The sequence below is a fragment of the Galeopterus variegatus genome, unplaced genomic scaffold (assembly GCF_000696425.1).
Source record: "Galeopterus variegatus unplaced genomic scaffold, G_variegatus-3.0.2 Scaffold466, whole genome shotgun sequence".
In the NCBI taxonomy this organism is placed as follows: domain Eukaryota; kingdom Metazoa; phylum Chordata; class Mammalia; order Dermoptera; family Cynocephalidae; genus Galeopterus; species Galeopterus variegatus.
In genome coordinates this window covers 188154-201363 of record NW_007726577.1, presented here as the reverse complement: position 1 = coordinate 201363, position 13210 = coordinate 188154, and the positions used below count along the sequence as shown (strand labels likewise).

Below are 13210 nucleotides of genomic sequence, written 5' to 3'. Positions count from 1 at the left end.
GCTTTCAAGATTCTTTGTCTTTCAGAAGTTTAATTACAGTGCATCTTGGTGTTGGGCTTTTTTAATTCATCACATTTGGAGTTCATTCAGCTTCTTGCATGTTTACATTCATGTCTTTCATCAAATAGTCTTTCTGCTCCTTTCTCTCTCTTCTCCTTAGTGTACATTGGCTTGCTTGATGGTATCCCATTGTCCCTTAGACTTTATTTTTACTCCATAATTTCCATTGTGTTATCTTTAAGTTTGCTGATTCTTTCTTCTGCCTGCTCAGATCTGCCTTTGAATCCCTCTAGTGAATTTTTCATTTCAGTTATACTTTTCAGCTCCAGAATTTTTTTGGTTTCTTTTAGGTTTTCTTTCTTTCTTTATTTTTTATTCTTTTTTCCGTGTCCGGCAACGGATCGCAACCCTCAGTGTCGCCCCCGTACCGGACCGGGACCGGCAACGGGATCGCACCCCTCGGTGCTGCCCCCGTGCCTCGCTCAGCCAGTGAGCGGGAACCGGTCTGCATGTGGGATCCGAACCCTCAGCGGGAGCGCCTCCGCGCTTCCCAAGCGGCGCACTAGCGCAGTGCGCCACCGGGCCGGCCCTTCTTTTAGGTTTTCTTTCTTTCTTTATTTTTTATTCTTTTTTCCGTGTCCGGCAACGGATCGCAACCCTCAGTGTCGCCCCCGTACCGGACCGGGACCGGCAACGGGATCGCAACCCTCGGTGCTGCCCCCGTGCCTCGCTCAGCCAGTGAGCGGGAACCGGTCTGCATGTGGGATCCGAACCCTCAGCGGGAGCGCCTCCGCGCTTCCCAAGCGGCGCACTAGCGCAGTGCGCCACCGGGCCGGCCCTTCTTTTAGGTTTTCTATCTCTATTGATATTTCCATTTTGTTTATACATTGTGGGTTACTTTTTCTTTCTTTCTCCACATCTTTTAGTTCTTTAAACATTTTTAAGACAGTTTTAAAATCTTTGTCTAGGAGATCCCCCATCAGATCTTTTTCAGGGACAATTTCTGTTGTTTTTCTCCCCCCTTTAAATGGGCCATACTTTGTTTCTTTGTATGTCTTGTGATTTTCTTTGATGAAAACTAGACATTTAAGTCTAATAATGTGGTAACTCTGGAAATCAGATTCTACTCCTTCCCCAGGATTTGCCTGTTTTTTAAAAAATTTTTTGTGGCTGTCTCTGTGCTGAGTATCAGACTGAGGTGTAAACTCAACGTCTTAGGTCTTTTCTGAGCCCATGCCTTCCTCTGGGTAAGAGTGGGGGCTTTCTAATATCCACATATAGGCAATTGTTTTTGAGTATGTTTGTCTTTTTTTTTTTTCTTTGCAGCTGGCCAGTACAGGGATCAAACTCTGGACCTTGGTATTTTTCCCCTTTTAAGAGCCAGACATTAAAGAAAAGAACAAAGAGAGGGCTAGGTAGTTAACCAACTGAGCTAAAGCGTGGTGCTGGCAACACCAAGGTCCAGGGTTCAATCCCTGTACCAGCCAGCCACCTGAAAAGGGGAGCAGGGGAGAGAGAAAAATGGAGAAAGAAAAGGTGCAGCAGCCCTTTAAATCCCCTGAAAGTCACTAAGGCCAGAGGGGGAGCAGCTTGCAACAATGGCCACCTGCCTCTTCGTCTATACCTCTGTGATCAGAAGCAGCAATCAGTGATCAGAGCACTGATCTCTGATATTTAGAGGACAAGGTCTGTATTATCTTCTCTGGTTCCTGCAAGCTGTGGGGCTGAGGGGCACGGTACAGATAGCTACTACTTTTCTAAGAGCTGAACCTGACCGAAATTTACTGCACTTTACCATCCAAGCCTTCCCCTGGAAGTTACAAGCCATCAATAGACTCCAAAGAAGGGTTGGCTGGTTAGCTCAGTTGGTTAGAGCATGGTGCTAACACCAAGGTCTAAGGTTCAATCCCTGTATCAGCCAGCTTCACATCCCCCACCCTCGCCCCACCAAAAGACTCCACAGTTCCAAAGTAGTTACATCAGATTCTGCCAGTGCAGTTGTCGTCTGGGTGGGGAGACAGATTCCTAATATTGAAAATCCCACCATCTTCCCAGACTTCTCTCTGCTGGCTTACCTTTGAGCACCTCCTGAATAGACAGAGATGGAGCCCATGGCAGGGGAGTGGAACAGGTGTAGGAGGCTTTTTATGGCCCTTTGTTTCTGTCCTCTGCCCCAGGATCCCAGGGGACCCTTCCCTTTCAGAGCTAAGAGCTTTCCTAGGGTGATAGTGTTGGTGGCAGGATGGTCCATGGAGTCCCCATGCATACAGTGGTGGCAGGTGATGATCTGTGCCCTTTTCTAATTCATTCTTGCAGGTTGTTTGGGCCCAAAAGGAAGATGACTTCTGCCATCGCCCGCTGGCACAGCAGCGCCCGCCCCCCCAGTGATGCCCTGGAGCTGGCCTATGCCGACCGGCTGGAGGCTGAGATGCAGGAGCTCGCCATCCAGCTGCACAAAGCAAGCAGGGAGCAGGGGAGGGCAGTGTCAAGAGCCGCACCCTTGCAGAAGAGGACACAGTGTGGAAGGGAGGGTGGGGGACAGGCAAGGCAGGGCAGCACCTGGAGTCAGCCAAGGCAGCGTCACGGCTCACACACAGAGGAGAGCGACGCACAGGCGGGCTCCCTTGTACAGGCAGGATACTCAGCGGCATGCGGGGAGGAGGACAGATGGGGAGCAAGTGGCTGGCATGGGAACCGGAGTCTTAGGACAGGACCAAGGTGGAGAGAGGGGAAGAGATGGGGGCAGAGACAGATGGCAGACTCCCCCCTCTGGGAGGGAAAGAGCCAGCCCACATCCCAGCCTCACCCCCCACCTGCAGCGCTGTGAGGAGGTGGAGGCCATGCGCGGCCAGGTGTCCCAGGAGCAAGAGCTGCGGGCCGTGGTGGAGAGCTGTCTGCTGGAGCAGGATGGTGCCCGCAAGGCCGTCCACACCCAGCTGCAGGAGACCTGGGCCCTGGCCCGGGAAGCTGCCCTCATCCTGGACCAGCTGCGGTGAGTGGCTCTGAGCTGCCCAGGGCAAGTCCTTTCATCTGCCAACCAGGCTGCAGAAGAGCTCCTGCAGGTCCCAGGCACCCATCATCAATTCTTCCTGGTTTTCTAACCAAAGGGGGGTTTCAGGGCCTGGGGTCACTCACTGCCCCCACTCACAATTTGGTTCTGGCCCTTGGAAGACCCAGGCAGAAAACAAGGCCATGCATGGTCTCTCTCCTGCTGGTCAGTGCAGCTTCCTGGGGTGGCCAAGAAGCCCTCTGTGGGGATGTAGTGGGGAAGGGGGAGGCCTCTACCCTCACTTGCACTTGGTCTTGTGTCACAGAGCCTGTCAAGTTGAGCTGTCAGCCCGAGTGAGGCAGGATCAGTCCCCCAGTGTGGCCACCCTGGGCCCAGCCCTCCTGTCAGCTGGTAAGGGGAGCTTCTAGGCCCCAGGATTTCATCCAGCAGTCTCAGCGTGGTTATCACATAGGGACCTGAGCCCCTTCCTCAGCTGTGGTGGGAGGCACAGCTCCAACAGTGTTGGGAAAGGCCCTGGAGGTGTGGCTGACTGCACTGTCCAAGACTGCCAGTGACTTCTGCAGCCTCTAGTTTGGGTTAGGGCCACCCAAGGGCACAGCTTTGCTGTACTTCCTGGGGCTAAGCTCCTACCAGCAGTTAGTACTTTGATCAGCAAGCAGAAAGAGAAAACATTTTGATGGCACAAGTCTTTTTGGTCTTGTGGGCTCCCAAGTCGAGAGGGGTATAACAGGGACTCCCCAGCCTTGATCTTTGGGAGTTACTCAGGCATTGATCCTAGGAGGGTCTCCTGGGCACAGGGGCTCAGGACACAGACCCCAAGCCAACTCAACCCTCTGCACCACAGACTCCAAAGGCTGGCAAGTGTCCCTGCAGGCCATGAGCCTCCCTGAGCTGTCAGGAGCCCTGGAGGACCACATCCATGAGATGGGTGAGTCTCCAGGAGGGGACAAGAGTGTGAGGGACCAGTGGCCAACACTTTGGTGAAGCTTGAGAGCCCCTAGTATTTCAGAGGGAGGCAGAGGGATCATGACCAGCTCAGCCCCCTGGACAACCCCACCCTGCCCTACTGAGCAGGGGCTAGACAGGCTGAAGGCCATTCATTCCTCGTGTCCCGAGACCCCCTTTCCTCCCTGCTCCTGCTGCCCAGACTTGCCACAGAGCACTAACTATCCACCACATCCTCAGGGCGAGCACTATGCTCAGTGACCCAGAGCCTGGAGAAGCTGCAGGTGCTGAACGGGAAGGAGAAGTGGCGGGAGCCCTAGCTGGGAGGGATGGTGAGTGTCTGCCAGCCCTGAGCCCACATCCACAGCAGGACACAGGCGGGGGCAGCAGGATCTGCTCCAGGCAGCTGCCCACACATCCATCCACCTACCTCAGTCTTGCCTCCTCACCAGGGCCTTTTCCTTTCCAGAATCTGACGTTGGGTGATTGATCCACCCTGAAGTTGTGTGCCAGGAAGACAGGAGGGCAGTGAGCAGGCAGCTGCAGCAGCTCAGGCCCCAGTCCGGGCCGGAAGATCAGGCCCCAGGGACCAGCCGGCAGACAGAGGCAGGACGGAGCTGCAGCCCCTGCCCAGGCAGCTTAGGCTAGCACTGAGGCAGGATGAGGACTTGTCACTCAGAACCTGGCAGTAAGGCCCAGAGCTCATGGACCACCCTGGCCCAGGCCAGGCAGGGCCTTGGGAAGAGAATGTGTCCCCATACATGCAGGCGCCACACTGAGGTTTGACTTTAAGGGTGAGGACTAAGGCACCTGGAAAATGTTATTTTGTTGGAAAATAAAATTTAAGGTTACCTGGTGAGGGGCTCTGTTCTGGTCACGTGACATGCAGTCCTGGCGGACAAACCAGTAGGGCCAAAGCCAAGCCTGCAGCCCCAGGGACCAGGGCTCTGGTGGACACCACTGTGGCCCAGCCCTAGAATGCTTTGCGCAGAGCCACACTGACTCAGCGACCCATTCTGCTCCCCTCCCCCTAGCTCAGGGTACCTTTGCTCCATGAGCCCATCATTCCACAGAACCTGGCGTGACTCAAGACAGGATCTGCTGTGGAAGCTAGGCACGTTCTCAGGCAACACGAGTGAGCCAGGTATGGGTGATTTATTTACACAGCAAATGCCTTCCCCACAGGAGGCTCCTATCGTGCTCCAAAGTGAAGCAGGGAGCACCGCCTTCCTTACCAGGCCAGGCATGGGCTGTGGAGATTTTCCAATCGCACCACTGGAGTTTTCCAGACATGGGGCTGTAGGAGACCGCCAGTGGTGGCCTTCCTGTCCCGTAGTGGCTCTGCTGTTGTCACTCTGCACACTAAGCCTGTGCTTCCAGACCATCCCCTGGAGCTGCTTGCAGACTGCTGAGAATGGAGAAAGGCAGGTTTTCAAAGCAAAGGTAAGAGCAGCAGGCTCAGCCCAGGTGCAGCGAGAGCCACCAGGATCAGGAAAGGGAGCCTGACATTGACGGTCTCAGCACAGAAGCCACCAGAGATCAGGCTGCTAATGTCCCAGTAAAAACAAAGGGAGATGGATACTGTGGCTGGGGCAGCTCCTCCCTATGCACCACCTGGGACAGAAGGCCCAAGCTGACTCCACACAGTGTCCAGCGCCTGGGGACCCAGAGCCCCTCTCTTGGGCCCAGCTTCCGTGTCCAGGAGAAGGAAACCAGCACCTACCTGCCTTTAAGGTCTTGGTAGTAAGGGAGGAGGCACCTTCCCAGGCCCAGCCCAGGGCCTCCAATCCAGACCAAACAACACACAATGGCTGAAAGGTGACTTGTCTTTTTCTCCTTCAACAACTCCATACATAGCTGGGCCCCAAGACTATCCTTGGGAGCCAAGCCACAGTGAAGTAAAGCCACTTTGAAGCTTCACCCAAGTTCACACACCATGAATGAGAAAAGCTAACAAAACCCCACAACAACCAAAACAGTACAACATTCTACCCCAAGCTGGCTCTTCTACAGGCCCTGGGGCTGGCTCAGGGGAAGGAGGGAGCATTGAGACAGAGGTATTATCCACCAGAACAATCGCCTCCCAAACGGTCTGAGAGCTGTGCACCTGCCCTTTGGAAAACCAGGAGCTAACTGGGGCCACCCCCAGCCCATGAGGAGACTCGAACAGAAGAGGGTCTGAGCCTTGGGGTAGGAGAAAATGTCCTGAGCCTGAAGAGCCAGGCCCAGGTTGCCCACTGACCAACCTGAGTGGGCGGGCTGGGTCCCAACGGGCCCGGCCACTGCCCAGTGACTGCTGGGGACAGTGGAGATAAGATGCCCACTAGCCCCCTGCAGTCAGAAGCAGTGTGCAACACAGAAACACACTAGAAGACACACTTCCATAGGAATTCCAGGGCCAAGTCTCCTTGGCCCATGGGCAGAGATACAGCCCAGGAAAGACGACAGACAGCCGGCACAGAACCACCTCAGGAGGAAGCTGGGAGCAGCTTTTCCAGGGCTTTCTTCTGCTTCTCTGTGGCCGCAGCCAAGGCCTCAGCCAGCTTCTCCTCGGGCATCATGTTGAGCACCTTGAGGGCGAAGAGGAGCTGGTACTTGGCGGTGCTGATGAAAGCATTGCTCAGGAAGTTGGGAAAGCCCCCGACTCGGTCTTTCTGGGTGTACAGCGGGACCCGCACGAGGCCCAGCACCTGCATGGACAGGAGGCCAGGGTTGGGGCCAGGGCCTCCACGCAGCCGGCACACCCCTGGCAGGAGAGACCTTTATGCTACAAGGCCAGGGCAAAAGCTGCCAGTTTTGCCAAGAACACAATGGTAGACCCAGCAGGGTCTGGCAAGGGGGAAGTCAGCCAGTGCCCTTGGAGCAGTGCAGCCCCCTCATCCCCAAGCAAGTCTTGAGGCCAACCCCATGCACTCCCACCCTCTACCCTAAGGCTGGCAAGAAGCCTCGTATGTCACTTCCCAGTCCACACCCCATGCTCCCAAACACCCCCAGTCTCACCCCCAGCCCTTCCAGACCACAAAACCCACAGATCCCACGAGCCTCATACCTGCTCCCTCCCCGGCTATGACATTCCCAAGCCCTACAAGCCCCATTTCTGCTCCTCAGTTCCCCACCTCCCCAAGCAGGCACCGCTCCCATCCCAGCCTCCCCAGTGCCCCCGCTCCCCACTCTCAGGATTGGCAATGGCAGGCAGCAAGGCGGACGGAACACAGCCCTGAGGGAGCCCCAGCCCCCCTCTCCTCGCCTCCCGACCCCGAGCCCCTCTCCCCACCCACTGCCGGGGACAGCGACGCCCGCCCAGCCCGGCCAGGGGACGCTCAGGGAGACGTGTTACCCATCGGCGCCTTCCGCGGGGCCAGAGCCAAGCCCGGGGCGGGGCGGGGGCGGGGCCCGGGCAGCGGCCCCACCTCCAGACCGTGGTCGCGCGAATGCACCGCGCTGATTTCCACGGCGTGCAGCTGCTCCAGCGTCAGCTGCCGCGCGTACAGGTGCGCCACGACGCGGTGCGGGCCCTCGGTCAGGTGCGAGCTCAGGTAGTCAGCCTCGGTGAGGCGCAGGCAGCCCAGGCCCAGGCCCAGCACGCGGTTCAGGCCGTCCTCCAGCGACCAGAAGCGCCGGTCCACGAAGCCCCCGGGAAAGCCCAGCAGTCCGTCGAAGCGCATCTGCATCTGAAGGGAGCGCCGGGTCACGGGAGCGGTGTCGGCCGGCGCCCCGGCCCGCCCCCGCGCCCGTCCCCGTCCTCACCAGCACCGAGAAGCGCATGGGGATGCGGCCGAAGAGCTGCCCGGGGTTGGCGGCGTACAGCATGGCGTGGCAAGAGTGGCTCCAGCCCGGCCCCAGGCGCATCGCCTCCTCGCGGCTGATCTGCTTCAGCTCCGGTACCGCCGCCGTCGACATCTTAGCACTGCCCCCGATGTCCGTCCGCCGCCGCCTAAGTGCATGCGCGGGCCCGGCCAATCCGCGGGCCTGGGTTCCGCCCCACCCCCCTCCCCCCCCGCCAATTGCCGGCGCCCTGACGCGGCGTTGAGAGGCGGAGGGGGCCGTGTGCAAACGCAGGGGGCGGTGCGCGCCCCAGACGTCACCCAATAGCCGCGCGCCCAGAGCGGCGGCTCTGCCTGCGGCCCTAGAAAACTACAACTCCCAAGATGCAACGCACCAGATCGGAGGGGTGCGGACCGAGCGTCCTCGGTGCTCACGCTGTCCTCAATCAACTTCTCCGTGGGCACCCAGAGAGGACAGCCGGGAATCCCGACACTTACTGCACCTTCGATGGTGCCGGCTCCCTTTTCCTTCAGTGGTTTCTCCCTGGGAGGCCGAGCCGGCCCGGGTGGCCCTGTCCACCGCGACATCGCCCCTGTGCGACCACACGAGCCAGCGAAGCTCCGGGCCTTTTCTCTGCCAGGCCCCGCGCCCCTGGGGTCCCGGGGCGGGCGGGGGGCACCTGCCTCCGGAAGTCTTCAGAGCTCGTTACTCGGCTGAGACCTGAGCTCACAGGGTGACGACCTCCCCCTGTCCTGGGCCTCTCTGCTGGTCTGCCTACTCCAGAAAAGCAAAGACAGCAGGGCCTCAGAGCTCCGACTGTCCCACAGCCCCCGAGTCCACGCTCAGCCCTGGCATCTGGGGTGGATGGCCAGGAGCTCTGGGGCTCCCTGGACCTAGCCTACTGGGGCAGGAAGTGACATAAATCCGCGGGCTGGAGGCTTTCTAGCCCAGTGCCCCAAGTGCCCTCCTGGCCAGGAACAGTATGCCAGGCACTGTTGGGGGAAGTTTACCGACGAGGATCCTGGGCCTGAGAGGGGGACAGGACTTGCCTAAGGGCACCCAGCAGTTGGTGACAGAGCCAAAATCCCACCCTGTCTCTAACCCAGTGTCAGCACCACGCTCACCCAGTGAGCAAAGCGGCCATCCCTATATGGGATCCAAACCCGCAGCCTTGGTGTTATCAGCACCACACTCTCCCGAGTGGGCCACAGGCCGGTCCTTCTAACCCAGTGTCCACAACAGAAAGTTGCCTGATTCTGCAAGGGAGTGCCTTGAGGTACTAACCCCATGTTCATTCTAGAGAAGGAAGTCACCAGAGCTCGGAAGCATCAGAAACACTATCCAAGGGAGAGGGATGGGGCCCCCTGAACCCCACAATGGCCAGGCTCACCTCACCAGCTGCTTGGCCCGGGCGCCATTTTCCTCCTCCCCACAGTGGACATGGATTTGCTGAGTTAAGGAACCCTCCCCTACTCGCATGCCCTTGTAGGATGGGTGCCCAGGGCTGGGGCTGCAACCTCGCGAGAGCCTTGCAGTCAGACCAAGCTCCATGGCACAGGTAAGGCTGCCCTGAATGAAGCCGAGCAGGAGGAAAGGAGAGGCAAGCAAAGGGTGGGTAAGGGTTTGCAGGATCCACCATGACCATATCTGAAGGGAAAGGGTCCCCCCATCCAAAGAGGGCCCCACCTCCAGGCAGCCCAGCACAATCTCAGCCCAGGAGGAAAGGCTCCCCTTGTTCCAACCCCTCCCCAACATCAGACATTAATAAAGGGGCGGGGTGTGCTGGGAGAAGTGCAGAGGGAGATCCGATTCAGCCCACACAAGAGCCTGTCTGACATACTGAGCACCTCTCCACTCATACTGCAGGGCCATGGGTGGCAGGCCTTCCCTGGGGCAGGGACCAGTGGCCCAAGAACACCACAGCCCCCTCCACCCTCATGAGCTTGAGTCAAGGAGGGGTGGTGGAGGCAGCTTGAACTGTGTTTGCACAGGAGCTGGGGGTCCTGTGTGGTGGAGGTCCTCCATCACTGACCACCCCCTGCTGGGAGGCCACTCCTGGGCAGAGGCCCTGGGCTCGGCTCCAGCCTCCAAACCCATCATCTCTGAGCAGCTAACCTGTTCCTTCAATCCTTTCGCCACATGACAGCCACAGGTGATGCTCCCCTGCTTACAAACCTCTGTGCTTAAAAGAAATCTGACTGCCCCTTGTAAAAAATCCAGTCACCTCTCAAGGTCTTCAAGTCTCTGCCCCCAGCAGCCCTCCCTCATACTCCAACCAGTGGGCTTCTTTCCACCATGGACACATGAGGGTCACTCCTGTCCCAGGCCTTTGCACTTAGCACTGCTCCACAGCCCCCTCATCCTTCAGGGCTTCAGATGTTTCCTCGAAGACTTCCCTGACCACATGGATAAATTAAGTCTCTCCTACGACTTCATCTCATCACCCACCGACTTCCTTCCTAACAGTAACCAAATGTCAAAACTTTGATTACCTATTCTGCATCCCACTGACTGTAATGCATGTGCCCAGGGGCCTGGGCCTTATATGATTTGCCCTCCCCTGGCACACAGCAGATACTCAGTAAACATCTGTGGGATGAATCAGTGATGGAGATGGGGATCAGAGGCCTGGGCTCCTGAAGAGGGGAGCCAAGTCCCAAGAGTCTGGCTTCCCTCCATCCAGAGGACCAGCACTGATGACAGTGAAAATAGTAATAACAGCAGTGAGGGCATGCACTCTCTCATCTAATCCTTGCCCTTGCCTGGAAGTCATACTGTCACTGCCCTCCTACACACGAGGAAACTGAGGCAGAGGCCATATGCTGTCAGGGTGGGGAAGCCACCACTCATCACTCAGTGTCCTGCCTCTGGATCAAGAAACAATGACCAGAGGAAGCAGTGGACAAGATATTGCTGCATGATTTTATTACTATAAATATACAGTAAAAATGAACAAAAACGAGCCAATCAGAATACATCAAGTGATAGCACATATAAGTCCAAGACAGGCCAGTCCTCATTCATCCTTCAAAGTACTAGCGCCAACACCAATGGCGAGAGGCCAGCGCACAGGCGGGGGCAGAGGGGTGTGGGAGGGCGACAACCCACCCATGTGTGTGCATGTGTGTGTACGCATGAGCTCACAGGAGCCAAGAAGGGAAGCTGGCCTGGATGCACGAAGACCACGTTCCACTCACAGGCTCGGCCCAAGAACCAGTCCTCCACTGTTGGGTTTCTCTCCCAAGCGCCCTGTCAGGCAAAGCCAGGGCTCGGAGCAACCCCAAGCCTCAGGGAGGGCACTGGGTGGGGCCCAGGGCTGTGCAGGGTCCTGTGGACTGCTGGGGGCCATCCCACCACCATCCTTCCCACAGGGGTGGATGTAGGGCAGCTCCCTGACAGGCTCAAAGCCCTGCTGGGGCAGCTCTGGCCTGGGGCACCAAGGCCAGGCACCTCCTCTGCCTTTCTGTTGCTGGAAGTTTAAAAAGGCAAGGTCACCTTAGAAGCAAAGCATCATGGCCAGACCCCTGCTCCCCCAGGCAGGTCCTGCAACAGGAGCCCAGACAGAACAAAGCAAAGAGAAATGCAGAGGGACCTTTAAATGGTGAACAGGGAGCCAAGGAAACCACCCAGTGTGCTCCCTGGCAGGTGGACGGCAGGGCCACAGGCTGCATAGACCCCCGCCCCCCCACACGTGGGCTCTGACGAGGTAAGCAAAGCCAGGACCCAGCAGACACCGGCCAGCCGCCTCCACACCTCGGGCAGGCCCAGCACCACACCCACACCCCTGGCTGCCCAGGGGAGGGCCGGAGCAGAGAGGGGCAGCAGAGAGCAGAGCGGCTGGGACAAACACGGCTGATGGTGGAAAGCAGCCGCGGCAGCATGCGTGGAGGCATGCGGACAGACACCGTTTCCTTCATTGACCGTAAGTTGGCCCCATGTCCTCCCAGAGCATCTGTGAGGACAGCACTTCACCCACTAATAAGTTCTCTTCTGCTGGTTTGTTAAGTTCTTGGGGTGCCAACCCACTGCCAGGTGGGTGCTGGGTAAAGCCAGTCCCAAGCTGCTCGTGGGCAGTCACCCCCCAGACCTCGCACCTCAGCTAACAGGGCACTTGGGGGGCACCCCAGGGCGCAGTGCCTGGCACAGAAAGCTGCTGTCCTTCATCTTGAACCATTGACAAATACATCAACTGTAGAAAAAGGGTTTGTACAGGGGACAGTCCACTGTGCTCTTAGATCGAGGGTCACCATGGTGCCTCAGAACCTGGTGGCCTTACTGGGTGTGCAGACAGTAGAGGGAGGCCAGGGTCACACTGGGGTTTGGGGCAGCCCCTCGGCAAAGTCCAGGCAGCTGAGGGCTCCAAGCTGCCACCTGGCCAGGATCTCAGAGTGGTGTCAGCTCCGTGGTGCCAGGGTCAGGACTGGGGCCGCCCAGCGGAGGCCAGGGGGGACCAGTGGTGGTGCTGAGGCTGCAAGGTGTCTCCATGGAGGTGGGCCATCCTGAGGTGGGGCAGAGGGAGAAGGGGTCAGGCTCAGCCACGCAGTCCCCATCACCTGCTCCCACCAACCATGAGCCCAAGGACAGGGCTACTCTCACCCCGCACCTGTCTGTGGCGAGAACAGCAGATTCGATCAGATGTGACCACACAGAGTGCCCACTGCCCTTGGCACCTGACAGTGGAGCCACAGCCCAGGACAGTGCATGGTGGTGCCCTGGCTGCTGGCCCTCTGGGTCTCCAGCCCTCACCCTGGTCTGAGATTCCCTGATCTGAGCAGCTACTGTCCTGAAAAGAGCTTTATGACTGGGTTAGGTTAGATCTCGGTCAACCACAGAACAAGGTACGTGGGAGCAGAGCTGAGACGCTCAGAGTGGCCCCGTGGGCAGCTTCCGCGAGGTGGAGGCAGGGGCCTCAGGAGCTTGCCTGGCGGTCCACACGGGCCTCTTCTGCTTGTTCCCTACTGTCACCACCACAGTGCCGCAATGCCATGAGGCCCTCTGTCCCTGGACAGGGTCTGCCCCCTGGAGCTCAGGTAATGGGACCCTTAGGGCTGCCCCCAGACTTGGCTGGCCATACCCTGGGTGAGGAGCGACTGTGCAGGGTGCAGCTGTGCCACTGCAATAGGCCATGACACCCTGTTTCAGGTCTGCCTGAGCTCCTACTTCTGCAAGCTTTACGTAAACTCAAACACCCAAATGGTATCTCTCACCGACGTGGAGGCTGTGGCTGACTGTATAAATACAGTGTTGTTGTTCTTTCAGTAGAGGGATGATATTTGTCAGAAGAAATGTTCAAGGACAAGAAAGGTCTGTGTGGGGACGTAGAAGCAGCTGCCAACCACCCCAGCCTGGTTCAGGTCGGCCGACAAAGAAAGGCCCGCAGCTCAGAGAATGGGAGGCCACCTGGGGCAATCCCCAGAAAGGCTGCACAGGCCTCACGGCCACAGTGGCCCTAGTCCTGTGGGGACACCCTAACCACAGATCAGCAGATGT

The 13210-nt window shown here is 58.0% G+C and overlaps 3 protein-coding genes across 9 annotated transcripts in view; 1 reads left to right on the top strand and 2 right to left on the bottom strand.

Moving 5' to 3' along the window:
* ANKS3 (ankyrin repeat and sterile alpha motif domain containing 3) overlaps positions 1 to 4814 on the top strand; it is a 34068-nt gene extending 29254 nt beyond the window's left edge. For 2 of the 5 annotated variants that reach the window (XM_008569106.1, XM_008569105.1), the window contains 6 exons: positions 2317 to 2458; positions 2820 to 2992; positions 3315 to 3400; positions 3789 to 3938; positions 4196 to 4287; positions 4425 to 4814. In XM_008569106.1, the coding sequence (XP_008567328.1) occupies positions 2317 to 2458; positions 2820 to 2992; positions 3315 to 3400; positions 3789 to 3938; positions 4196 to 4275 (631 nt within the window). In that variant the 3' untranslated portion in view covers positions 4276 to 4287; positions 4425 to 4814. The remainder of the gene's footprint in view (positions 1 to 2316; positions 2459 to 2819; positions 2993 to 3314; positions 3401 to 3788; positions 3939 to 4195; positions 4288 to 4424) is intronic. The other 3 variants (XM_008569108.1, XM_008569107.1, XM_008569109.1) reach the window with 3 other exon arrangements.
* Positions 4815 to 5091: 277 nt separating this feature from the next.
* NUDT16L1 (nudix (nucleoside diphosphate linked moiety X)-type motif 16-like 1) lies at positions 5092 to 7884 on the bottom strand. Of its 2 annotated transcripts, none has more exons than XR_550241.1 (4): positions 7703 to 7884; positions 7293 to 7626; positions 6423 to 6645; positions 5092 to 5363 (listed from the first exon to the last, which is right to left on the bottom strand). XR_550241.1 is itself a non-coding variant. In XM_008569104.1 (4 exons), exons 1-3 carry the CDS (start codon positions 7853 to 7855, stop codon positions 6424 to 6426), a joined length of 636 nt encoding a protein of 211 aa, XP_008567326.1. In that variant the 5' UTR covers positions 7856 to 7884; the 3' UTR covers positions 5092 to 5363; position 6423. The 2 variants fall into 2 exon arrangements, 1 of the variants encoding a protein (XP_008567326.1); XM_008569104.1 differs by having other exon boundaries at positions 7366 to 7626.
* A 2737-nt stretch (positions 7885 to 10621) lies between these two features.
* MGRN1 (mahogunin ring finger 1, E3 ubiquitin protein ligase) overlaps positions 10622 to 13210 on the bottom strand; it is a 49280-nt gene continuing 46691 nt past the window's right edge. For both annotated transcript variants that reach the window (XM_008569102.1, XM_008569103.1), the window contains one exon: positions 10622 to 12219. In XM_008569102.1, the coding sequence (XP_008567324.1) occupies positions 12104 to 12219 (116 nt within the window). In that variant the 3' untranslated portion in view covers positions 10622 to 12103. The remainder of the gene's footprint in view (positions 12220 to 13210) is intronic.

What these genes read in the sequence shown, in the direction of transcription:
- NUDT16L1 (XM_008569104.1), bottom strand. Translation starts at nt 7,855, where the DNA reads ATGTCGACGGCGGCGGTACCGGAGCTGAAGCAGATCAGCCGCGAGGAG. An exon ending in CCATGCGCTTCTCGGTGCTG is followed by an intron (nt 7,627 to 7,702) that starts GTGAGGACGGGG and finishes CGCTCCCTTCAG; the next exon opens with ATGCAGATGCGCTTCGACGG. An exon ending in CGCGCGACCACGGTCTGGAG is followed by an intron (nt 6,646 to 7,365) that starts GTGGGGCCGCTG and finishes CTGTCCATGCAG; the next exon opens with GTGCTGGGCCTCGTGCGGGT.